Source organism: Grus americana, chromosome 5 (genome assembly GCF_028858705.1).
Source record: "Grus americana isolate bGruAme1 chromosome 5, bGruAme1.mat, whole genome shotgun sequence".
Taxonomy (NCBI): domain Eukaryota; kingdom Metazoa; phylum Chordata; class Aves; order Gruiformes; family Gruidae; genus Grus; species Grus americana.
The window spans coordinates 54,014,122-54,041,246 of NC_072856.1; the positions used below are offsets into that span (position 1 = coordinate 54,014,122).

Below are 27,125 nucleotides of genomic sequence, written 5' to 3' on the forward strand. Positions count from 1 at the left end.
TCTTTCTACATGACAAATCCCATACAGGAATAGCATGTTGCCCAGCAGGAGACCAAGTTGGTTTTGTTTTTGTTTAGAAGAGCGCTGGTGTTTAATAAATCACTTTAACAGCTGCACAGTTCATTTTGAGATGGCGCATAATTAATGTGTAAGTATAATAATTCTCCTTTCTATTACCTTCCTTAGAAAGCTCCAAGTGTTTATAACAACGTTTTGTACTTGTGAGGAGCTTTTATCCTCATGCTTGCTCAATATTACTAATTTATGTTTGTATCCTTTGCCTAATTTGGCAAGAGATAATAGTATTGCACTAGTTTATGTCAGGACCTGGAGATGCATCCAGTAGAGACTGCATGAGGATGTAGATGGTAAAACAGTGTTTCGTGTTAGAATATATCAAAGGTACAAACTCCTCAAAGAGAAGGTCAAGCTCTCCATTCATAAGTCTGAGAATGTTTTCACATGATGGTGCCCTGTAATGTAATGACTGTCAGATGTTAGTGACTGAAACAAGTATCTAGTGGATTTTCTTGCAAACTTACAGTTTTGTGAGGACTACTTTATTGTAGGCATAGGGAACCCTTCACATGTCATGGTGTGATGCTTCCACGGCTCTGTATTCTGACTCTATTTCATTGGTTGCTGGCAGAGAGAAGCAGCAGCAGTTAGTACTGGTCCAGCTATTCTTCCCCTAAAAGCAGTAGCAGACGTTTCAGTTTTGTGAGTATCAGGATAGTAGCACGGACCATTACCGGTCCCAAAAATTCGAGTATGCTGAGACTTTTCAGAATGATTCTTAGCGGTGCTACACCACATATTTTTACATTCAGGGCTCTTTTAGATACTCCGCTGAATCTCTGCGAAGCAAGGCAGATAAGACTCCGTTATATATTGGTTCCCATTGCTGCACTTTGTAAACTTTGTGTGAAGGGAAATTGTTTTACTGAGGTGAAATTCTGATTATAATTTAAGGACTTCAGGAACTAGGACTGCAGGCTTGTGCCTGTGTCTGTGCCTCAGCTGATGTGCTATGACAGGAATAATTTGGAATGAGACAAGAAATAGCTTCACTGAGATTTAAAATTAAGTCTGTTCTCTGGGGTATACTTGTAGAACTGTTTTATTTAGCTATTTTTAGAGTTAACTTTAGTAATACTAATATTTTGCCTTTGTTCCATCAGCTGGTAGTCTAAATGCCAGCACTGCGGTAAAGTTACACTGGATCTTTGTCAAGTCTCGGACCCCAAAGCTTTATGGCACGGGAAAGAAACCAGGATTATTTCATCACTTAAACGGAAATTTTTACAGCAGGAGAACAAGCTGGGAATGTAGACAGTTCTTGAGACTAAGCAATTCAAGGAGGTCTCCATTATTCATTGAGAAGTTCTCCTACTTTGGTAGAGGCATCTTACTTAATCTTTAACGGACAGCTTTTTCTATAAGAAAAGTTCTCCATAGATTTGAAGACAAACTGAAAAGGAAATTGGAAGTGATTTCTATAGTGAGGATTTCTATTGACATAGTGTGGCAAAACCCATATTATGGCTGAAGAACCAACTGTTTAAATTATACACAGTTATAGGACTCTGCCTGAAAAAGAAGGTCGTTTCAGATTCCAAAACCGATGCCACAAGTGGCATCTCTAGCCAAAGACAGAGTTATGTCCTCAGGGAAGGATTTTTAAAGATAGGCTAGTGATGCAAAAGTAGCGGGAATCTTTTCATTTGAACATGATAGTCATGGGAATGCTACGTAACTGAGTTGTTCTTGTAACTCACGCTTTGAGAACTAACACGTCACTGGCGTTTTTACATCTTGATTCTCCTCCCTCCCTGCAATATATAATTACCTTCCTTGATCAGGTTGTGTATGGGTCTTTCCAGTCTGAACAATAACCGTATCCCTTGCAGGCTTTGAAAGTAAGGGTTCTCTAATTCTTATGCCTCAGTCTGTTAAAACTGGTTTTACGTGGCTATCACATTCACTGTAGTTCTTGAAGTTGCTCCTCTTTCATGAATAACCTTGCTGGTCTCATGAAGACACTTTTTGACAAGATGGAGTCTTTCCCATTGAATGTTAATTCCCTATAGCCTATCGGATGAACACTTTTGTCTACGGAAGAAAAATATCTTTCTGCTTTATGAGTCATAATAAAACAGAATGAGAAAAGAGACAACCACTTGGAAACTTCTGCTAGATCTCTTAGATACATCTGTCTGAGGCATGCTTTATTGCCTCTGGCTGATACTTTTATACAAGCAGGAAAATGTACCAGACATTTCATATGCATGTTATTATTTGAATGGACTTTTGATGATACAGGTATTCTTAATTTCTACCTTTTAGCTTTTTTTGCATTCAAATAAATGTTTCTGCATGTTTCTTTTTGCAAAGCATTCCCCTACAAGGGGTTAATGTTAAGGAATAAAAATATCAGGCTCTGGATGTATTCCTCTGTGTCTTGGTAGCGGTTGTTTCAGGAGCAGTTTTCTTTGTTGCATGTTGTGTGGCTGTGGGTTCTGAGAATGTGTACAACTCTCATGTGCCGATTAGCTGAGTCATTCCTTGTCAGTGCTATCAATTCACAGCAGGATGGAGGGGAATTGCTATGCTTTCTTGAACTTGTTTCCAACAATAATTAACGTCTTGCCCATTTACCCCTTACATACTAATGGACTTTAGATACCTACCCCTTTCCTAACAGATTGTATAGGTAGACAGTACTACTTAGTCATTGTATAATTCCAAAATTACACACTCTTTGTTTACAGAAACATGCTACAGTGTGATTTTTAGTCCCAGTGTTTCTCTGTAATTCCTGCTTTCCTGTTCTTCCACTGTTCTTAAACTTACTATAGCATAAGAAAGTCAGATTCAGGCTGTGTGTAAGCAGGGACGGGTGAACTGACATGAATGGAATTGCATCATTTTAAGTGTGTATGAATCCAAGCTGAGTATAACAACTATGGGTCTTGTTTTATTGACTTTATCTACTTACGAGTAGCCAGGAAGGTATTTGTAGGTCTTCACACATTTTTTTTAAAGTTACATTTTCTGTAAGATTATATAAATAAAGACGATTAGCATCACCAAGTCAAAATGATGTATAATGGTGAAGAAAGACTGAAGCCTCAAAGAGCATAATCTTACATTCTTTCTAATGGGGGGAGGGGGAAGTAATTTCTCCATTCTTCTTGTCCTTATCCATTTTTCAATAATCATCCAGTTTAAGAATTCTTCTGCCTTTGCAAATAGATCAATACAGACATTTTTTTCCTAAGGCATTTTTCTCATAGGTTTTTAAAGTTAAAGCTTCCACTTGATTGTGGAAAAAAAAATTGGAATTTCTTTTTTCCCAGTGTATCTTAAATCAGAATGACGTAATTTGTTTTTATTTTTTTTAAAACCACAATGCACTGTAACTTTGAATAAAATGGCAAAAGTTGCCACAGGGTTTTCTGTGGCAGTCCAGAATCATGAAGAAGGGTATAAGCAGAAAGTCTTGGAGCCCTTGGTTTTTTGCTTATGAGAATAGCTTTACATACAAATTGTCGATTATGTCCCTGGCTTTTTTGCTTCTGAGAAAAGCTTTGTGTGTGAATTGTCAATTATGTCCCTAGTAAAAAGCTTTGAGTCTGCATTTCTTGAAGTAAAACCAGTGAATTAATTTGGGTAGGTATCAGTTAGCTTTCCCCCCCATGGCTATTGTTGAACAACATTAAGCACTAGAGCCATCAGTTTATGCTAAGATTAAATAGAAGTTGTTCAAAGCTTCCTGTATAACTCCAACACATTTCTCTTTACCAGTTGGAGAAGAGCAGGAAAGTTGGATTCAAGCTGGGTCGAAACATTGATAGCTCAATTGATACAAACAGAGCTGCACAGTAGGAGAAGTGCTGTTGCACTCAGTAATACCAATACATTTTGCTTGCAAGGGGTTATGTCTGCAAAATGGGATGATTTACTGTTTGCCTGTGCTGCATGAGAAGTGCAGCTGACCAGCTTGTGGTCTGACTTTTCAAAGTAGTATATACTCTCTGGTGTGGTTTTTTTCCCTCCTTTTTCCTTTTTTGCCTTTTTTTTTTTTTTTTCCTCCTGCCTAGTGAAATTGCTTGGTAACTTCTGTTTCCAAGAGTATGTATTGAGAAGGCTAGACTAGGGACAGTAAGGAAATATTTTAAAAGTGCTAATTATGTTTTTGTTGTAAATATGAACTGATTGTATTGTTTCTGACAGAATAAACTTATGTAAAAGAGAAATGTGAAGGACATCTGCTTTAATATACATATTTACATGGTAATATTGCTTACTTTGTTGTGCAGGCCTGGAGATAAAAATGCTGGCTTTAAAGGGAGAAACAGCAAAGATGCCATTTTCACTGCTGAAATTGTAACTGAGCTTTTTGAGGAGGAGGATTTATGTCCATATTAAATAGCAAAACATGAGTCACTGCCTCATTGCTGCTTGCACCAAAATTCTTCTGTTATAAACAGTTAATCTCCTTTATGTAATTTCATTTAAAAGCTCAAGTTTAGGATACCTATTTCTCTGCTGTTTTGGGAACTGGAAGTTATTTAGGGTATGGTCTTCAGGGCAAGATTTATTTTTATTTTTGCTTTTTACAACTGCATCAAGTACTAACCACTAAATCAATGGAGAAAAGAATGATGACTACTTAAAATTAGTCTGCTTTAGTACAGGTTTTAACCCTAGAGTATGTCTATTTTGTCTTATTTTTATCACCATGTAAGGCCAACTGTAGGTGCATTTTAAGGGTTATTTGGAACTTCTTTTGAACCTTGCATGCCTGTTGTATTACACATGAAGAAAATACTTGCACCATGAGTTTGTAATAAATGATTAGGTTCATACTGGTATGGTAAAATCAACTCTTAAGGACAGATAAATATACTTGTGCTTTGATCACTTAAACCATCCCACCTATTTGAAAGTGATGTGTTGGAGAGTAAATAGATCAAGAAAATTAATATCCAGATCCTTGTATTTTATTGTTTGCCAATTCTGAAGGCTTTAAGTACTTTTCCAGTGTCTCATCTTACCTCCTGATTAAATGAAGTTGACTTTTTTTTTTTTAAATGAACTATTGGGAAGTGGCAGCTTTTGGATCTATTATATATAATGCCCTACACCTAGAAGACCCATGAGTTTAAGAAGATTCTAAGTAGATTTCAGTACTTGTTAGGTCATTTGAGGTGTTCGCTCACTTTATGTGCTTTTTAGTGAAGGATGCAAGTACTAGGGTTTTGGTTGCTGCTTCCCCTTTTTGAGCTCAACATACAGAGGACTGATTTTATTTTTCCCCAAATGTTATTCCTTCCCTTGCAAGTGCATGCATCTTATTTTCCTTTTCTTTGCCATCATCCGTGTGACTGGGGGTTTGCCTTAAGTTCATTCTCTTCAGGAGACTACACACTGAATAGCAGTGGAGATGGTTTGTGTGGCATCTGTAAAGACTACGTTGGCTCTGTGATACTCATAAAGAACTTTGGAGTTCTGGATGCACTGAAATAACATTGATATTCTAAGTACTGTGTGCTGTTTTTAAGGTAAATTCTACCTGTAGATATCCATTTGCATGGATGCCGTAAAAGTATTATTAATGAAAATAATATATTGTGTTACTATTCCACAATGAGTCTAGGTGAAAAATTTACTGCCCTACACCTTTTAGTGATCAGTTAATTCTGTTCGTTTTCAGTAACAAACCAACCAAAGGCGGGGGGGAAGGCGATGTGCAAATGGTATTGTATCAGTGGTTGCCTTTTACTGTAATTTTTCTTTTTCCATGTTACTTTTGCTTCCATAGAAGGATATTGATACTAACATAGTAAATAGATAAGCCAGATATTCTGGTGGTTAACACGGGTATGCTGTGAAGAATCTATGCAGTTGAGCATTTGACATGCATTCAAAAGAAAGAGATATTCTTTTCTTCCAGAGATGATTCTGAACTAATTTTAGTAAATGTGGGTGGAATTACTGGTAAATGCTTTATTTATTCTTTCCATTGCAGAATGTCAAACTCTTTTTGGGATAATTGTACTGTTAGAAATAATTTAAAATATGAGTATGTGAGGAAAAAATAGTCTTAACAAAAGGCTGTTTAATATTGTTGTAGTAATTTTGAAGGTAGGGAATGTTATTGGAATTATAAGTACCTAAATCTAGTTGGGTAGGCAGGAGGATTCTGGTGGTGTGCTCATAATGATTTTAACAAGAATGTAAATACAGATGAATTATCTGTATATATAATACTCATTTTTATCTACTGTTTAAAATTATTATGCCAGAGAGCTGGAAATTTGCAAGACTTGTGTCATCACTTCGATTTGTTTATTATGTTAATTGCATTATCTGGTTTGATTATCTGTCCACTCCAAGCTGTATGCCGTTAACAGAACAAATCTCATGTATGTTTAAGACATATGACTCTGACTCTTTTTTCATTTTAATTAAGTAGCTGAATTTCATCCTGCTTTCCAAGGTGAACATGAATCAAGTAAAGCACTCTTTTGTTTGACAGAATGTGAATCAGCAACAGCTTGGAATTGAAGTAATTTTTAGTTATTTGCATGTTTACCTCAGAAAGCTGCCTTTGATCTATGGTTGCTTCTGATGGATGAGGAAACAACACTAGAGTTAGCTGTTTGACATTGTATTGCTGATGCATGTAACTGCTTCAGTTTGAAGTAGATGTCCAATACTACTTGAAAATACTTGAATAACAAACAGAAGGTGAACAGGCAAGGTTTTCCACTTCTGAGCTGTCTAAAAGCTAGCTTATATGAGGACTAAGTTCACAGTTTGGTGTTTGTTCTGTAATTATTTTTTTTCTTTTGAGTCACCAGGTCCTTTGAGTATGACAGCAATAATTTGTTAGAAATTTAGTGTTAACTGAAGTCGTCCTGAAGTCACAGTCAAATTTCCTTAGTTGGGAAAAAAGAACTGCTTCTACAGCTAAAGCTTCAAAAGAGTTTCTAAAATTTCAGATACATTTTTCAGCACTTACAATTTTGCTTCCATTTTTTTCAAACTGAAACATGAGTTCAGCTTATTATATATGATATCTATCTACTTACAATATCTCTATAAATATATAGATATATTTCTCTTGCATATGAAGGAAAATGCTGCAAGCAATAGCTTCTAACCCTTGAGGTCAGTCTCTTTACCTGTTTTTCTTTTCCTCCTGGCTTTTCATTCACTGTACTCATACACTGTACTTTTGTTCTGTACTCAGCATTTTTTACAATATCTCTACTGGTCTTTTACATTGCCACTTTCTTTTGATCCAGTCTGTGTGATTTTGAAAATGCATAGTCAGCTCATGTACAAAGTATGTTCTATGTACCATTTGTTTATGTTATAGTGGTTGATGCAGAAACATTGATTTTTGTTGTTCCAGATCTTATAAGCCTATTCTAAAAAGTTTGGGTCTTTTGGAAGATGGCTCAAAAGTCCTAGCTGTACTTTAAGTCTTAGAAGATTATGGTTATTTCAGGATTTTACCATTGTCTTCAATATAAACCAAACTCTTGCGTATACAGAAAAGGGTGGTTTTTTTATGACGCAATGCTGATATAGACAAACGGACCAGTAACAATTACTTTCCTGATCTTTGATGTGCTTTTCCTCATGGTATGCAGAGGAATTCCTAATGGAATTAGTATAGCATAGTTCAGTTTTAAATGATTAAAGAGACTCATAGCAAGGGTTGAGGTGAAGGGATGATATCTTCTGTTAAAGCAGTCAATAAATCTTGAAAAAATAGACAATATTTTTTTTTAGACCTGCGAGTCTATTTTCTAAAGGAGAGATTGAAATGTACAGATACATATTTCTGAGAAGATTCTCATAAACTTCCACAATTATTAGATTAGCTATGGAATTGATACAAGATGGAGTATGTTATGGTCAGAAAGGATGAGCATGCATGATAGAAAGACACAGATAAGTAATAAAGTAGGAGCTTTTGGATCAATTGTGTATAATGCCCCCCACTTATAAGACCCATGAGTTGAAGAAGACTCTAAGTAGATTGCAGTACTTGTTAGGTCATTAAAGTGTTCATCTCTTTCATGTCATAACTAGCTTTGTGGATGAAATAGACTGATACAAAAAATAAGACTGGAGAATGAAAAGCGATCCTGTCTAGTTTGGACTATAAGATAAATTTAGGTCAGCAGAAGTAATTTAACCTTCTAGAATTTGGTTAGCATCTGTGATTCTTCACTGCCCCCGCCCCCCCCCCCCCCCCCGCCACTTTCTGTGTAGAAAAATTAAAGGCCTTGTACTTTTTCAGAATACTTCTTGTATCATATAATGCATGCTGTGAAATGACAAATCTTGCTGAAAGTGAAAATTATAAATTCTGAGTCAGTGAATGAGGACTGAGCAGAGGGGGAAATAATAGCTACTAGCTCATTTTTGTTATATCACCTGGGAACTGGAAATTGCATTATCTTAATCTTGAAGTGAAAAGGGTGGGTTTACTTTTCAAATTTAGACTCAAAATAAAAAACACCAAGGTGAATTCTACCCAGAGACGATACAAAATGCAATATGTGTTATAAGTCATCTAAGGAAGAGGAAACACTTATCTTCTAGGAGATAATATAGTTGATACTAGGGTAATATTTGGGAGGAAAAATGTGTTCCATTGAGGCACTTCCTATGTTCTTGAAGCTTTTCTTAAAATTGAAGGGAGAAAACCTTCATGTTTCCTCATGGTAATTAGTGTTTAAACTCACAGAAACTTATGATGTTAGGAAGAATGAAGTTATTGTATCATTATAGTACATTTGTTTTGGCTCAGGAACAGAAAGGAGTATTTGTATGAATTAGAAATCCTTTCTCTCTTTGACAGTTGTTCAGCAAGCAAACAGAAATAAGAAACTTCAGTTGACTGAACTGATCCTGGTAAACAAGGTTACTATGAATACAAAAGTACTGTGCAGCTAAATCTGGGTTTTCCATTCTTACTGTAATTACATTAGAAGTTTTATTTGTAGTGGTGCATGTTCAATTATGTACTAAGATCAGATTAATTTCTTGTTTTTTTAATATGTAGATCATGTATATTTTATTCAGATGTGCTGTAAAATGGCCAGAGGAACATATATATGAAGGAGAAGATCAGGATGGAAAAGTAGTTTTGAAAATGAGATTTTAATTGGAAAGGGTTACCATGTCAATTGCAAGATGTTCATACTGCGATATTATCAGGACTTCTGACTTCTTGAAAATGGATATTAATCAGGTGTTACATTTTCAGATTCATTTTATTCTATCTTATTTTCAGCAGAATTATAGAAGCCTGAAAATACAAGTTTCTTCTCTTTATTTGCTCTGGCTAGGCAGGTAACAGAGGGAAGGGTTAAAGATAAAAGCTGCTTATTGCTTCTTGGACCCCATCACAGTCTTGAACTTGATTACAGTCTGGTTTATATCCCTATTCTAGAATCTTGCATATTGTTATAAATTTCATATATATGAAGGCTTGCTTACATAAATGTTATCGTATATTAGTGTACACAGAAGAAGGGCATTGGCTTCTAGGACAATTTAAATTAGTTTTGATGTTGTTACAAATGGCACCCAGCTAACTGTGGTCTTCAGAAGGTGTTCTGACAGTGAAGAAAGTGCAGTATACAGCTTAGGAGCCCCAATATTGTATTTTAATACATAAGATTGGTTTATGATATATAAAATAGTTAAGATGATACATAGATCTGTAGTTATGCATATATGTTGTGTCTAAACGAGTAATGTTTTCTAAATTCTTGTACTAGCTTTTTTTTGAGAAGGAAGCCTCTTGTTTTAGCAGTTACTGAACAGTGCCAGAAATGTAAGCAGTTCAATACATCAGATATCTGATTTAAAAAATATACCCCAAATATTTCATATATCTTTGCAGTTTCAAATCCTAGGGCAAATTATCAGATAAAACATCATTTTAATTCCAGATACTTTTTTTTGTCATTTGCAACATGGTAGAGGATAATGTACAAACAATTTTGTACAGCACTTGCATGGTCTATAAAATCTCCCTTGTAATATAGTTTCAAGACTGTGTTAATGTTTGTACAGCTCATGCTTCTCGGTCTTTGTTCAACTGAGGCTCTTAAAGGAAGTTATTTTTATGAAATGACAGATCCTTCCATGGGACTGGATCTGTTTATAATAAACTTATTACAATGTGTGTCAAATAGATGTTCAGATACTCCTGGTATATAATTTATGTTTACAGAAGTATACTTAAAATGTAAGCATACATAACATGAAATAAGAGGAAAGTTACTGCTTTACACCAATATTAAGAAACGATTGTACTTTTACAGAAAATACCAGATTGTATTTTATGAAAGGAGTATTTGCTTTGAAATAAAATGAAAATTAGTCTTAAAATCACTCATCAGTATTTGTAATTTCAAGACATTTTTTTACTCTCTAGATTTTTTCCCCTTTTTGTTACCAAACCCCTGAAATTATACAAAGACAAAATTTAAAAATAAAACCTGTAAAAGTGTTAGTTTTTACTTAGCAAGAGAAGTATGTAGAAGGCAGTTTAATAAATGTTAAGTCTATGTCTTCCTGTCTGCATAGGAAAGATTGCTATATAAAAATCTTCACAACAGAAGTAAAGAAGAAACTCTAAGGAAGTCTTATGGGCCAAGCACTTTTATGTTATTGACAGAAATATTTATCTGGATTTCTAGTTTGCCTTGGCAACCAGTATATTGTACAGGAGAACAGAAATCCTGGAAGGAGAATTGATACTGAGTCATTCTGAATAGGCTAAATCCTGTCAGATACTGAGCTTTTATATAAATAGGAAATTCAGTTTAGGATTTATGAATCACAGTCACAGAATAGTTTAGGTGGTTGGGGACCTCTGGAGGTCATTTGGTCCAATGCCCTGCTCAAAGCAGGGCCACCTTCCAAGTCTAATGTAATCTTGTGTTAGATCAGGTTGCTGAGGATATCGTCCAGATGTGTTTTGAGTGTCTCCAAGGGTCCCCCAACCTCTGAGCACCCTTTTTCAATGTTTGGCAATTTTCTTTGTGAATTTCTTTTTCTTAATACTTTCCTAATACAGTTATTGAATACTGTATTAATTTTTTTAATCACGTTATTCTCATCCCTCACCCATTGAAGTTGGTAAATTTTTACTTCTGTTTTCAACAAATGCAGATTTAAAAGAACACAGAGCATTTTGGAATCTTGCACTGCACGGGGTGTGGAGTTAACACTGTAATCCCCTGCAGCCATCCATCAGAACTTCTAGGTTTGTAAAACTAAGTTACACAAACCACGGACTTCAGTGGCTGATTCAACAATGGCTATTTAGCAAGTCATTTTTGCTGAACTGATAGAGTTAGCCACAGTGTTAAAGAAAAGTCAGTTCATAAACACAGTGCTTTAGTTAGAGCTTGGGTAAACATCATACCTCAGTCATTTTTACAATGCTGTGTTCTGCTCCTGTCATTGTGTTTTGCAGGCTAGTGCAAATGAAGGAGGGAGAGAGAGATGTAAATCTATCTTCTCCTTTTCAAACTCCTTTGTGGTAATATTCTCTTGGGGAACATTCAGTGACTAATCTTCTTTCTTCATGCTGTAGAAGGAGCTGTAGTCCTTCATTCCCATTCCAGATACAAATTTTCCTAATTGAATACCCAGGGACTTTTTAAACTCTTTTGTTCTTATTTTGCAGAATCTATTTTTAAAAATGCTTTTAAAATTAAACTCAAATTGGATTTTTAAGTATCTATTTTAAGTAGTTAGGTTTTTTTAAATATAAGAAATCCTATTGTCTGCCCTGAGCTTGCTGAAAGTTTGCAAACCTGGAAATACCCATCCTGAATATGAGAATCATAATATAGTTGTGGTGGGAAGGGACCTCTGGAGATCCATCTAGTCTACCTCCCTGCTCAAAGCAGTGTCAATTAGAGCAATATATTCAGAGTCTTGTCCTGAACTCAGGATTTTGGATCCTAAGGATGGAGACTCCACCTCCTGTCCTGGCAATTAATTCCAAAGTTTGAACACTCTGACATTAAAGAACTTATTTTTTTAAGGTTTCAGTGGAATTTCCTGTGTATTCAATTTGCGCCCATTGCCTCTCGTCCTGTCACTGGGCACCACTGGAAAGAATCTGCCTCCATCTTCTTTACTGCCTCCCATCAGATTTTATATATACTAAATAAGGCCCCTAAGCCTTCTCTTTTTGAGACTAAAAATCCCTGTTATCTAAGCTTCTGCTCATATACTAGATGCTGTAATCCCTTAATCGTTTTAGTGGTCCTTTGATGGACTCCCGTCTGTCTATGAGTTTCTTGGGCTGAGTAGAGAAGAGTAATTGCCTCCCTTGAGCTGCTGGTGATGCTTTTCCTAGCACAGCCCAAGATGCTGTCAACCACCTTTTGACTTGACACATTGCTGGCTCCTGGGCAGCTTGGTGTCCATTGGAACCTCCAGGTCCTTTCTTGCCATGCTACTTTCCAGCTGGCTGGCCGGCCCCCAGCCTGTTCTGGTGCTTGGGGTTATTTATTGCTCCACAGATGCAGGACTTGCATTTCCCATCGTTGAACTTTGTAAGATCCCTGTTGGTTTGTTTCTGCAGCTTGTTGAGGCAGCAGAACCATCTGGTCTATCAAACCCTCCTCCTGGTTTAGCTGAGGGTGCACTTTGTCCCATCATCCAGGTCATTAACGAAATTGTTAAACAGTATTGCTCTCCATGTAGACTCCTGAGGTAAACCACTAGTGGCTGGCTGCCTTACCATTGATCACAACCCTTTAAGCTCAATAGTTCAGCCAGTTTTCAGTCCACATAACTTTCCTTTTATCTAGCTTATACCTCATCATTTTATCTATGAGGATATTATGAGAGACAATGTCAAAAGCCTTGCTAAAATAAGTTAAAAAACTTCCACCATCCAAGCCAGTCATCTCATTGTAGAAGGCTGTCAAGTTGGTTGGTCTGGCATGATTTCCCCTCCGCAAATCCAGGCTGACTACTCCCAGTCACCTTCTTGTCCTTCATATGTTTGTGAATGAGCAAATCCTCCTAGAAACCAGTCTCAAGGCAGTCCTAAATATAATGTAGACTTCCATTTTATGAGGGTAGAAAAAACAAGTAAAACCAAATGCAGGGGCTAGAGGGAGAGGCTTAGTGCTACGCTTGCACTTGAGAAGTACCAGCTCTTCAGTGAACCTTGTAGCTAGATCAGCTTTGGTACCACCGACTGGCAGCAAGTGGCAGGTGTTGCAGAGGCAGTAAGTGTCAGGACAGAAGTGTTCAGGCATGAGAGCTTTCCCCCTGGCTGAGGATTCCCTGCATTGTAAAGTCACTGGGATCTCCTGTAGGATGAACGCAGAAGATGAGTCCTGAAGTTTTATATTTAAATATTATCTATGTAGATTTTGCTAGCACAAAAGAGGTTGAGCTAAATTGCTTCTAAGTATAGGGCTCTGTTGAGTTCTTCTATAGTTAGCACTGTTAATAAAGGAATAGCACTTTCATTACATTGAGCTTACTGTGACTCTAAAGAAAAGATTTAGCATTTATTTTAATATATTTATTAGTACAAAAGTATCTAAATCTGAGCATTTAGCAATAATTCATTATAATCCTGAAGTCTTTAATATTTAAAGAAAATCTATGGTGCAGCTTCTTTGGTAGAAATAGAAAAAAAATCTTCTGCAGTTGGAAAATTACAGGCTGTGTAGGTGTTGAAATGCCTCCTGCTTCACATTCTTAATTGGCAGCAAGCCAGATACTAAGCATTTCTGGTTTAAAGGGAAATGCTCCCCTTTTCTTTCCGTTTCTGGCTGACAAAGTTTTCTTGCATTTGGATACAAAATGAATAAAATTTTCAATAAAATAGCTTCTCCTAGTTACCTTGACCTTTTGCATTATTACTGGATAATTCAAAGGTGCACATCTCTTCCTTGCAAGTTGTGTTGTAAGGAGTTGGGGCTTCATCCACCTTGTGACCCTTTTCTACTCTGAGACCTCTGGATTTCTCAGTTCTGCTTTAAAGCTTTGTTGGAATTAGTATGTGATACTCAGAGAAATCTGCCATAAACATGAAAGGCTTCAATATTCATAGCTTTAAATTAGATAATAAAAGGGTTTTGAATAATGCAAAAATATTGCAAGCTGTAAATATATCAGTAATTAATCATTAATTTAAGTCCATTTTCAGTAGTTAACAGAATACCATCCTTTTGCTGAGTTTAGATAATGCTACTGGGAGACGTGTTTTTACTGAGGGCTCATACATGCTTACCAAATAAGATTGCAGGGATGCCAATACTAAAATCAGTCTGAAAATCTGTACTCTCATCCATTTTTGCTGGTTTTGAATGGCATTAAAAAGGACTTTGGTGTAACTTTGCCCTGTCAAAACTTGTCAACATTCTTGTGTTTACAGACAACAGTTAAAAATATAGAGCGGTGTATGTGGTAACTAGTCAGAAAATTGGTTCCTAATACTTTCTAAGAAAATCACATTAGCTTAATTTTACATCAGTAGTAGTCTTAACAGAGAATTAAAAAAAAATACAAAAGTACTGATACATTTTCTCAGTTGGAATGCACACTGCATTTAAAAAAAAATGCAGTATTGAATTAGTAATTTTCTGTATTCCTAAAGTAAGATAGATACCAAGAGAAAAAAGATAATACATACTAAAAAAGTATAGGAAATGGTGATTGGTTTTATGCTCTGTCAAGTCTTTTCCTATTGATGTTGAAATTATGTATCTTAAATTTGTCTTGTTTTCAGCCTGTTGAGGTTTTTTTAATTAATATTTTTGTTATTACACTCTGATACAGTGAATTTCAGTGTATTTTTCTTACATCTGTGTTGACTTCCATACTTAGCTGTAATTTTTGTTTGCTCTTTATTATTGTACATGTACAGGCGCAATAAAGGTGAAGTCCCCGCTCTGGGAATGATTCCCAAATTTTGCTTAGCAGGTCAAAATGTTGCAGCCCTGATGACAGCGATGTGTGATAACCTTAGTACAGTGTTAACAGCTTTCTGCTCACTTGTTACTCATCTTAGACTTTATGATAACTCTTCTGTTTGGGTTCTTATCTTTCTAATATTTAAGGTGTATGTGGGCCATTTAAAAAAAAAAAAAAGGTCAAAAATACTCGTTCCTGGCATTCGTGGTGTGTAGCACCTCTTTAGAACAGTTATTGCCATGGCTAAGTTTGTGATGGATCCTTCTTGATTGCTCTGGAACTCAGGGAAATAGGAGTGTTTTATTTTGTCCCAAATTAGTTATATTAGTTAGGTACTGTAATCACACAAGCATTTCTAAAGATATTAATTCATGTTCAGGTTGCACATTGGGAAAAGGCTCTTCACTGAGAGGGTAGTCGGCCACTGGAGTGGGGAGTTGGACTCGATGATCTTTATGGGTCCCTTCCAACTTGAGATATTCTATGGTTCTAATATATTACTACGTGAGCAATCAACAGGACTATATGCAGTGGTGAAGTTAAGCATAAATGTGAATGTCTGTAGGACGAAGGCTCGTAATGTGTTTCTGTGGGCAGGAGCCATCGTGTACTTACAGCATCCGCCTTCAGAGGCATTTCAAGGGCACTATCTATCTCATCTATTTAGGCTGAGATACATTGCTCTTTGTTGAGTCCTATTTCTTTCCATTGATTTTAAAGGAAAATTATCTTCGAGGCAGACATACGCTATCTAAGATTAGGTTAATTCCATCATATATGCTTTAGACAAGACACATGCTTTCAAATTACAGGCACTTTGTGTTATTCTGTACAAAAATGAGACATATCTGCCATAGCAAGATTTACTTTTTCTGGAAGGGGAAGGTTTTGTTGGGGCAGAGGTTTTCCCATGTTAGGACCTGTATAAAGAGTGATAGTTTGTAGTTGGTGAGTTAGGTAATTACACCTGTCTGCAGAATGGAAACCTAACCAGAAGTGAACTGGGGTATGTGTGTGACCCTCCACCTTGCAAAGAGGATTTGAATCCTTGAATTCCTGCCTTCCAGCCTGTACTTTATCTTCCAGAACGTACTGCCCTCTAACATGGGAAATTATATTTGCGAGGATAGTGAAGAATACTTTCTTTCACAAATACACTTAAATTGCAGTTTGCTAAACACGATTAAGTTAATGCTGGTGATACCTAGTTGTTTTTTGAATACTTTCACTGTGAAATTATAGAGTGCAAAGAAAAAAAATCTTTACAGTTGGGTATTACAATATTTCTATTGGGGTATTTTAGTCTCTGTTGATTTTAACCAAAGCTTTTACTATTCCTTCTTGCCTGTTATACAAACATATCCTCATTTTTAAAAGCACATTTGTATGCATTCAGCAAAATCGATCCAAATTAGCCTGCTTGACTGTACCTATAATTTGATTTGATCTTCTGAAAGACAGGAATGTTGAGGATGATGCATTAATGGAACGTGTAAAGATCTTTTCAGCTCTAAATGCTGCGGAAATGCTTTGCATCTTAACTGTGAATTCCCTGGTATACTTCAGAGGCAGAACAAAACTGGAAGGTGGTTGTGCAAATCTACTGTTCTGTGACCAATTTATCTACCTAGTCCCCTTCCTGAGCACATAAGTTTCACTAAGAAAACTTGAAATAATGACAGTATGGGAAGACATATATGGAAGTATTTAAAAGTAGTTTTACTATGAATTTCTTTAAAAATTATGTGTATAATCATATTGTACATTCAATTATAATGTCACACTAAGAAAATTGCATATGTACAGTTGAGCTTTGCGTGCTTATTTATAAATGAGCCGCTTAGCTGTTGGAACAAATCTGAATTTGTTTAGCAAAATGGATTTTATGCATTTAAACATGAAATAGGATGTGTTGATGTTTAGTTTTATTTTTAATTTTGGCATTCACACCCTTTTGTTTTCTGATTCCATCCTAGAAGTTTATCCACTTGGGTAGTTTTGATTTTTGTCTCATGCCTTTTCTTCATTGCTACTTACCCTTTCCCTCCTATCCTGCACTTTTTTTTTTTTTCTTCCTTCCTTCTTCCTTCCGGGATACCTTTGAGAGAGGCAGTATTAGGAGAAACATACAAGATCTGTAATCTAACCAAGTTTTTGCATGCTTCTTTAATCATATTCGTCAATATACATCTGATTGTTTTCCCTACAAAAAGGAAAAAAAGGTAGATTTCTGTTGAAATCTTGTATGTTGAGTGTAGTTTTCATTAATATCTTCTATTTGTCCCCTTTCTAAGCTTTATCACTTGTATTGTTATAATATAAAAGTTTCCACAAAACCACTGCCCTTACCATCCAGTTTGAAAAGATCTTTCAAACATTTTATATTTTTTTCCAAAGGTACGCTAAAAATTAGAACATTCCATATTAGAAATGATACATAACAGCTTTTATGGTTCATATTTTAATGTTGTTTTCTATTACATATTATCTTAAAAAAAAGTAATACTTTTCTTGATTTATTATATGAGTAACCTGGGTAGTTTGGGTTTGTTGTTTTGTTTTTTTAAATGAAAGCTGTGAGCTTGTAATCATCGTATAGAGTAATGTATTTCATGTATATATTTTTGTAAGTTCTGGCCAGGATATCCAAGGAACAAGTGTGGTGGCAAATCTTCCAGTCCTAATGCGACAGAATCCTGCAGAAACACTTCGTCGGGTTTTACCAAAAATCAGAGTAAGTTCTGTGTAATGAAGTTTGAATGTATCTTTTTCTGCCAGTATTTTAACAAAGGCAAAAAAGCCCACTTTTATCCAACCTACTGGATTAAAAAAAAAGGTGGGGTTTTTTTCATTTTCTGTTTAACATACTGAATCAATTTTTTTCTTTCGTGTTTCTCCTTTGAGAGCAGAGTTCTTCCTGAAATGAAGTAATAATAAGAAATGCTGGGGTTTTTTTTACCCTTATTTGTCAGGATGTGAAGAAGTGGTAATCTTTGTCTCTCTAATAAAAAGTCTAATATAGGAATACAGTTTTTGATTCTAGTCTTAGGGGTTTTTTATATAGGGATGGAGAAGAAATTTAAAAGGATGCTCATTAATGTGATCAGGATCTAGGGCCTGGAAAATATTTGTACAGTGGGAGTTGGAGCTCAGTGTGTCTAGATCAGGTGATAATTACTTTGTAAAAGTATCTTCCTGCATAATACTAAAGGACATTCAACTGAAAACAATATATGAAGAAACAGGAGTTAGGAACTGAAGACAGAAAAATTATAAATTAAGCAGACAATTTTAATAATAAATCTGATCAATCTTTGAGCAAATAAGTAAGAAAATGTGTTTTTCATTTTGCAGTGTCATTTAAATCCACACTGAGTGCTGCCTTAGTTGATAAATTAAATGAAACTTAAGTTAATGGGCTCAAGGCAGAGGTAAAAGAGTGAAATATAATGAGATCAGTCTAAATCTAAGTGTTCTTTTCAGGTTTAAGCTTTATAAATTAAAACTTTCTGGAATGTATGAAAGTTAAATTTTTTTCTGTGGCTTTACTCTTATAAAACAGGTTCTTCAATGGTGCTGTTATCTAATATTTATTTAATCTATAATAGAAGAACAATTCTGTTGCACCCATGTTCACTGCACTTTTAACTGCAAAACAGTGTTTCATATCATTAACCACTGGATCTAATTTTTTTTTCCTTATCCTTGTTTTTATTGGAGGAATAGTCCTGACCATTAAATGGAAACTGTTATAGTCTATAAAGGCATAACCCAACCCAACTGCGATTAGACTCTTGCAAATGTAGTCTCACATTGCAGGGAAATAAGCTGACTTGCTTCACTTGTTTCACTTCTGTAGATTGGAAAAAAATCATTTGTGAATTCAAATTTGCACATGCAAAATGAGTTGTATAGGAAGTTCAGGGTCCTATTTATCTGAAATGATTGTCACCATATAACTGGGTAGGGAAACAAGCGAACATATTTAGCATACTTGCAGAAAACCAAAAGCAAAAATAAATACTTTTTTGTTAGAACTGAGGATAAAACAGATACAGGAAGAAATAAATGCAAGAAATGTTCTAGATGGATACATTGCAAATTTTTATTTCACTTGTGAGAAATTGATAAACCTGGTTACTTTTATAAATAAATATAGAAATGTATATCTGCAAATTGCTTATTATTCCTTAAAACCTAATTAAATTAAAATTATATTGGAAACCATTTATATTTTAACAAAAGTGTTTTAGGTTGAAGATGAGCAAAATCAAACATGCAATACAGCAATAAATATGCCAGATCTAAGTAATGATTAAATTGGATGCCAGTATTTTGGTTATGCTAATAAAACAAATACGTTGTGTATCATTTAGATGTTAACGTAGGAATGAGATCATGAAATATTTTTAAAAATTCTATGGTTATAATCAAGTGACATCCTTGTATGGGTTCTTTTCCATAGAGATCCCCACTCTGGATTTCTGCATGCACCTCCTCATGAACCTTGGAAGTCATTGAAATGCAGATTTAGGGAAAGCTTAGACACATTTCTCAGCACTTCTTGTTGTGCACAAAATGGCTCATCTGATTGACGAACAAGATTTTTCCAAATGCTGTGATTGCAGAAAACTATGGATACTCTTGTTGAAGTGTATACATCAAACCTTATTCGGTGCTGATTAGTTCCAAACTCATTTTCACAGTTACTTATTTTCCTAATATGTCAGTCTCCCCTTGAAAGCTTTTCTTGTTTCCTAGTTGATTTTATAGTTTAAGAAGAGGTGGGGTGATTTTCACCCCACCTTATTCCTAACATTGATTTTAAGGTCCATCCTCATTGTGTCTTTGAGCTTCTGTAATCTTATGTGTCTTTCTAGTCCTAAATAAAGATTTCTGTCATATCAACGCAATTACTAAAACGATTGAGTTAGTTTGTTTCTGCTTGCAGCATTTTTTCAAGAGAATTCTGTTGCTGCAGGACATAAAGTGCATTAAAGTAGAGGTGAATTTTCTGTTTTCCAGTTAATGGAATAAGCCAGGCTTTCTAAATTTTGTGAGTTTTGATGCCTGAGTTTAACTTGTAGACATTAGGATAGTTCAAGGATGTGCTAATACCCTTAAATTCCATTAAACACGTTTGTCTGAATAAAATAGGAAAAGTTTTTTTTTCCTCCTGAGTGAGAATCTGTGGAGGATCCATGTACAGAAAAATACATTACTTTCTAAATAAATAAGTAAGTATATTTAAGTCACTCAACTTGAGTTCAGTGAAATTGGAATGAGAAGGGGAGACCCATACATTTTCATAGGTGGAACTGTACGGTTCTGAGTGCAAACGTCAGTGCAGGCAGGTGTATAAGCAATCTAGAAATTTACATTTCAATGTCTCCCGAGGTCCATGAGGAGGCACATCCAGAGAATGTGTTCTCACACATGATTATCCAGAATTGTGTGGATCTGGGGAGGAGACTATTTGGAAACTTTATTTGATGGTAAGTAACCTTGTTTCCCTTGTGTACAAAGTGAATGCGTACATAAAATTGAATTTAGCTCCATTATGTTCTGGTCTGCAGTGGTGTCTTAGCATCTACAGTGTGTAGATAGTTCTTTTGATTATTTTGGGGAATTTTTTTTTTTGAACAAGTGTAAGTCAAAATCCCAGAACAGTATGCACAGGTATTCTAATGCCAGAAACATTCAAATGACAACATTGGTAGTTTTCCTTGTTCTTGGCTGTGGCTGTTGTAATAACAATGGAGCAACAAAGACAGAGAAAGGCTGTGGCAGTAACAAGAGGGCAGTTTCCATAGCTATTGAATGCAAATATTTTATCACACTGGGATTGGTAAGCTGCACAATGCTCTTTCTTATTTTTTTTTCATTTGGAGGAGCAGGGGCACAGAGAATGCTTTTACAAATATACCTGGATGTAAACTGAGACAGTTGTTGAGAGATAAGTAATGGTTCTCTTTGAAATCAGGTAAATTAAAAATTATACATTTACACACATGAACTGGTTAACAGTTGTGTAATGAAAGCTTCTTGTTGTTTTACTTTGAAGCAAGCAAAGTCTACTAAATGATTCTCAGATGTTCTCTGCAAACTGTATTTTTCTCAGCAAAATTCCTCTGCTATGTAATGCTTAGGTGTATAATGGATATTTTCTTAATCTGATCTAGGCTGATTTTTTTAAAAAAAATAAAATATCAGCTTGTTGCAATTTAAGCCAACAGGCAGCTAAAACAACCACAGAGCCGTTCGCTCACTCCCCCTCCCCCAGTGGGATGCAGGAGAATCGGGGCGGGGGGGAAAGGTAAAACTCACGAGTTGAGATAAAGGCAATTTAATATGACAGAAAAGAAAGATAATAATAAAATAATAATATACAAAACAAGTGATGCACAGCACAATTGCTTACCATCCACAGACTGCCGATGCCCAGCTAGTTCCTGAGCTGTGGTTCCAACCCCCGGCCAGCTTCCCCCAAGTAATATGCTGAGCATGATGTCATATAGTATGGAATATTCCTTCGGTCAGTTTGGGTCAGCTGTCCTGGCTGTGTCCCCTCCCAGCTTCTTGTGCACCCCCAGCCTGCTCACTGGTGGGGCAGTATGAGAAGCCAAAAAGTCCTCACTTGGTATAAATATTACCTAGCAACAACCAAAACATCAGTGTGTTATCGACATTATTCTCATCCTAAATCCAAAACGCAGCACTATACCCGCTACTAGGAAGAAAATTAACTCTATCCCAGCTGAAACAAGGACACAGCTTATCACTTATTTTTGACCAGTGATTGGAGAAAACACTCTTCATCTCAAGCACTTTATATATGTGGGTTTGTATCTTTTTTTAAAGTGTTAAATAGGAAGTACTTACTGAATTAAATAGGAACTCTTACTGAGTTTGGAATCACTTGTAAAATGAGTGTAATGCTTTAGTAGTAGAATAATGCACTTTATTTTCTCATGAGATAGATACATTTAGAGAGGTAAACAAATGGAATGTCCACCTAGCTGCTAGATACGTACATACTTACAATGAATGCCATGTCATAGATTGCATCCTGCAAGCTCTTTGCATGTGCGTAAATCTGAAATTTAAAATTGCTTTTTGTTTCATTCAAAAAATTTAGCAATATTTCATTCACCTATTATCTTTGTTTAACTTTTGAATTAATGCTTTTAAAGACAGCCTAATTAATTATATTCTTATATGTGAAAGCTAAGTAATAGTAAATGCTGAATTATCTAGATAAATATTCTACTACATCTTGTTTTATTCTTAAGATTCTCTCTCTCTCTCTCTCTGCACACACACATAGACATTTTCATTTGTGTTCCATGTCAGCTGGCAAGGGATGAAATTTAAATTGCCTTCTGCTATTTTAGTATCTTTCACTAGATGAATGAAATACTTCTTTTTAATTCATGTGCATAAACAGCAGAAGCACAATTGTTGGCTGGTCTGGTTTTACATCTCATTTTGTAAAGTAGAAAAATCCACACATGTGTTCATGAAACTGAAAGTCATAAAAATATTATAGTTAATTTTATTTTTCTTAAAAGGTTCATGCTATAAGAGACTTGAATATCTCCAAGTAATTGCTGTGAAGAGAAAGTAATATTACAGCCACTTTTGTAGTTTACCCAGGTTGTTGCATATTTCCTCTTAAAAGTGAATGTAAAAATTTGAATGTTCTTTCATTACATTTCTGCCTCATGCTCTAAATTGATATAATTTGTAATTATACAGGAGGTGCTGCATGTTGCAGGAGTGGAAATGCAGTTAACAGCTGCTGTTTCATTTTTGACTGTTCTGCAAGAGGAGTCAGTGTCCATTCATACGTACTCCCACTCCTTCCTACACATCATTCTCCAGAACCTGGAACACAGAGATGCAGGTCAGGGCTGTACAACTTTACTGATGGCTGATTACTTTTATGTTTTGTTTCCTTAGTGACCATACAATGCTGTGTAAAGCAGTGAGCGCAATCACTGTGACCTTCTATCTAGGCTTGCATGAATGAAAAGATATTTGCATGCTGACCACTTACGTACTGATACTTAAATGAAATTCTGATTGAAGTAAACAAAACCACTTTGTCTGAAGGATTAAATCCGGAAATTGTTACTGAGTCCAAGCTTCTACTGAAGTACCAGAATTTTGTGGCTGAGAAAATGGAAGGAGGATGGTTAATGTTTCTTCTGTGATGATTTGTTTTTCTTAACTTCTTTGACACTACTTTTACAACATAAAGAAAAAACCTAGAAAGTTTCAGTGGGCATAAGAAAAGAATATGCTTCTAAATGAGGGAAATCATCTTTTCGAAACAAACAGCATCACTGTTATTTTTGTACAGGAATTGAAAAGGTAAAAGAAATAGGGACAGCATTTGCTTCTCACCTATCCTACTTCTTAGTTTAAAGTCTTGAATGTTAATTTTGTGGCTTTTAGGTACATAGTTCCTTGAAGAGGCGCATGTAAAAAGCAAGAACTGATTTTGTAAAACTGGTATGTGTTTTGTTATACTCATTATATGTACAACATAACATATAACCCATTTCTTTCTAACAGGTGTCAGCAATGCATGGCTAGAAACTCTTCTTGCTGTAATAGAAGCTTTACCAAAAGAGACTATCAGACATGAGGTAATAATATTCTCTCACTTATGCTAACAACAAATTAATAATATTTTGTAAGTTTATTTCCCTGCAAGTCTCATTCACTTCAGTAAGATTTGTAGCAGTTCTATGCCTGTGAAAACAGTAATGCTTGTGGAACATACTGTAAGAGAGGACTGTGCTAAATGGTGAGACAGGAAGGTCACATTAAAAATTTTAGTGTTCTTCAGCAAATAAAGACTATTTACTGTAACACTTCCACTGCACTTAGTATTCTCAGTAACATGTTTTCATGTATCCTGGTTTGGCTTACAGGATAGTATCTCAGTCTGTGTCTTCATGAAGAAACTACATTTTGTTTGCTACTGGACTAAAGTTCTGATTTCTCCTGAACGGGACTGAATGCTAGAGATCCATTTCATTGTGTATTATTTCAATTGCTCTTGATGTACCAAAAACCTAATGCCCCGCAAACACTCTTACCTTTCACTGTGTAGCTCAAGAAAGAGGAAGGAAGTCTGTCACTAAGTCATATTGTCACTCCCCTTTACTCAGTTAATTTATTCAATTTTGTTTCAAGTATTCATATTTCATTAAGTTTAAAAGCTTTGTGACAGGTCTATTTCACTGTCTTTATAATTCAAAATGCTATGGAGATTTAAATATATGATTGTTTGTGTAGTATAAAAATACTCATTAAAATTAGTGGGTAATTGAAATCCAGCACTGTTTAAAAAAATAAACTAAAGGGTGAAAAGTTAGGTTGGGGAAAAAAAAAGAGAAATTATTCTGGTCACCTCCAAAATCTAATAGTAATTTAAAAGATGCCATTTAAACAAGATGGAGTTTCTCCCCTGATTTGTCTCTAGGAACACATTTATAAGTTTCCACTAAAATGTGCTTTGGGAAGATCGCAACTGATAAAGCAGTGTTGATTCAGCAGCTATACAGAAAACTGAATCTGAAAAGGGGCCTTTCATGTTACTTGAAGGATCTGTGTATGAGAACTTGGAATATTCTAGTTGGTAACTTTTTTGTAAGTAAAATCATAGGACAATCAGATTCCAAGGAAAATAAGGGAAGGTGTGTGTCTCAAACCAAAGCTCAACTTAACCTAGTATGCTGTTTCTGGCAATGGCCACTTCGTAGGAGAGACTGTGTCTAGGCCAGTAAGTGGAGTTAGTATTGCTAGGCGTGATGTGTTTTCTGTCATAGTTCAAAGACCACAAAAGTAATACTCAGGTTGGTAGATAACTAATGATGTATTTCTTTATGCAGTGTTACAGTTAGAAGCATACCTTATGTACTAATTCTAGTCTGGTTGATGTATTTGTACTTAGAGTGGTAAGATTCTCTCACCTGAAAATTTTGGTTGGTAAGAGGAGAAAAATGCTTTTAGAAGACCGTTGGACTTTCCTGCCTTGTATATTATCCTTTTGTGGAGCTCTGCAAAAGAGATTGAGTGAGGAGCTGTGGCAGGCTCCAGGAGATACCTCTCGGTAATGTTCTTCTAGGCCTGGCACCTGGATTTCTGTGATTATTTCACAGAGCAATAAATAATATATATATTAATATGATGTTCTGCAGACCTTTCTTAGGTTGTTTCTGGCACCACAGAGCTGATCCAACAAATGACAGCAGAGCTCTGATAAAGATGCAGGTTTTCTGTGTCTGTGTGGAAATGAAACCTCTTCCCTACAGATCCCCGAAGTATGCATAATCAAGAGGGATCATTGCCTCAAGCTTTACAACAAAAGAGGTGTTTCCTGGGAAAACTTATGAGAGGAAACCTCAGAGAGGCTTCCTTTTCCGTTCTCTGCATATTTTTTTCTCTTGTGCAGGAACATATTTAACAGCTTTTGTGAAAATTACCAGCTAATAGATAGAAATATTCATATACAACTTAGTCTCAAAATAAAGACACAAGTAGACAGATGTAAAACTGTGGCTGTGACGTGAATCATAAACTGCTATTTGGGCCAAGATATAGGTTTATTATGCTATAATTAGCACTGAATATTAAATACACATTTCCAATAGACTATTAATGTACACAGACATCATTATTGTTAGTAGCGATTAATGCCATGAAAGGTGTAGATGACATTTGGGATATGTTTTTCCAGGTATTTTTTTAAGAAGAGTAATACATTATTTACTGTTCACATTTCTTATTTTTTTCTTTAATATAGATCCTGAATCCACTTGTTTCCAAAGCACAGCTTTCTCAAACACTTCAGTCCCGCTTAGTTAGTTGTAAAATCATGGGAAAATTAGCTAACAAATTTGAAGCTCATATGTAAGTAGACCGTACAAATATTTTCATTCCGCAGTATATACCAATACAAGAAAAGTAGACTTTAATGCAAAAATGAAATGCTTTTTTTTAACAGATCCCTTTATCTGGATATTAATAATTAATAAAAAATGTTCATTATGTAACTAGCATATTCAGACTTGCTGTTGTTCATCAGTTTATAACTTCAGTTTGTATGTTCTTCCACAGGTTCAAATAAGTACCGTTTTCATGCCATACTGTTCCATAATGTTTTTCTTACCAGGAAATAAGCCAAACAGTAGACTTCTCTGCAATTTAGAGACAAAACACAACTTCATCACCTTAGAGTTTCTTGTCATAAAGACAAGAATCTTGTTCCTAAATGTTTATTTGTCTAACCAGATTTAACATGTAGATATATATATTTTTTTTTTTTTTCCTATCCCTAATTAAATGGAGGTGTATCAGGAGCCACTGTTATTGCCTGGTATTATTCAGCTCTTAGATTCAGCATCTGTGGGTTTGGACAGTGGTGCGGAAGAGCAAAGCAATGTTGAAAGTAAATCTGAATAACTTGTCTGCCCAAAGCAGTTGGCAAGGTACATTCCTTGGACAGTTTATCTGGGTCTTACAGTAGTCGGACCATTTCACCAAATGCATTTCCTATCCAGGCAATTGGACATACGTGATTTTTGCATAACAATAGAAATCCACTGGGAGCTACTACATGGACAGGAAACATGTCTAGCTGAGGAATTCCACTCTAATAATGATTTTGATCTGCCTCAAAATGCAAGAATTCAGCATAACAGAAAAGATGAACAACAGGACCATGTGACAAGACATTTAGGAATAAATTTCTTTAAATTATGATTCTTTTTCTTCAATAAAAAGAACTGGAAGCAACCAGAAGGAAGCTATCTACATCTTCATTTGCTATGTAGGCTACACTTGTTGCACATGCAAAAGTTAATGAGCATGATAAAATAGTATTTTTTGAGAATATTACCAAAGCCTTCAAATCTTTTATCTTCAAAATTTGTAGAATTCTGGCAGAATCACAATTGTTTTTATTTATTTGATGTTACATTCTCATGAAAATAAAGTGACATTCCAGATTACTTGGAATCTTACAAGAAATTATAATAGCATTAACCATAATAAGTTCAAATAATCATAACTTCTTTTGTTGGGTTTCTTTAATATGCTTCCTTGCTGTTCGG

The 27,125-nt window shown here is 35.4% G+C and overlaps 1 protein-coding gene across 5 annotated transcripts in view; it reads left to right on the plus strand.

The window, feature by feature from the left end:
• Positions 1 to 27,125, plus strand: part of PPP4R4 (protein phosphatase 4 regulatory subunit 4) — a 78,384-nt gene that overhangs the window by 17,127 nt on the left and 34,132 nt on the right. For all 5 annotated transcript variants that reach the window (XM_054827657.1, XM_054827656.1, XM_054827653.1 and 2 more), the window contains 4 exons: positions 17,629 to 17,731; positions 22,756 to 22,903; positions 23,578 to 23,651; positions 25,817 to 25,923. In XM_054827657.1, the coding sequence (XP_054683632.1) occupies positions 17,681 to 17,731; positions 22,756 to 22,903; positions 23,578 to 23,651; positions 25,817 to 25,923 (380 nt within the window). In that variant the 5' untranslated portion in view covers positions 17,629 to 17,680. The remainder of the gene's footprint in view (positions 1 to 17,628; positions 17,732 to 22,755; positions 22,904 to 23,577; positions 23,652 to 25,816; positions 25,924 to 27,125) is intronic.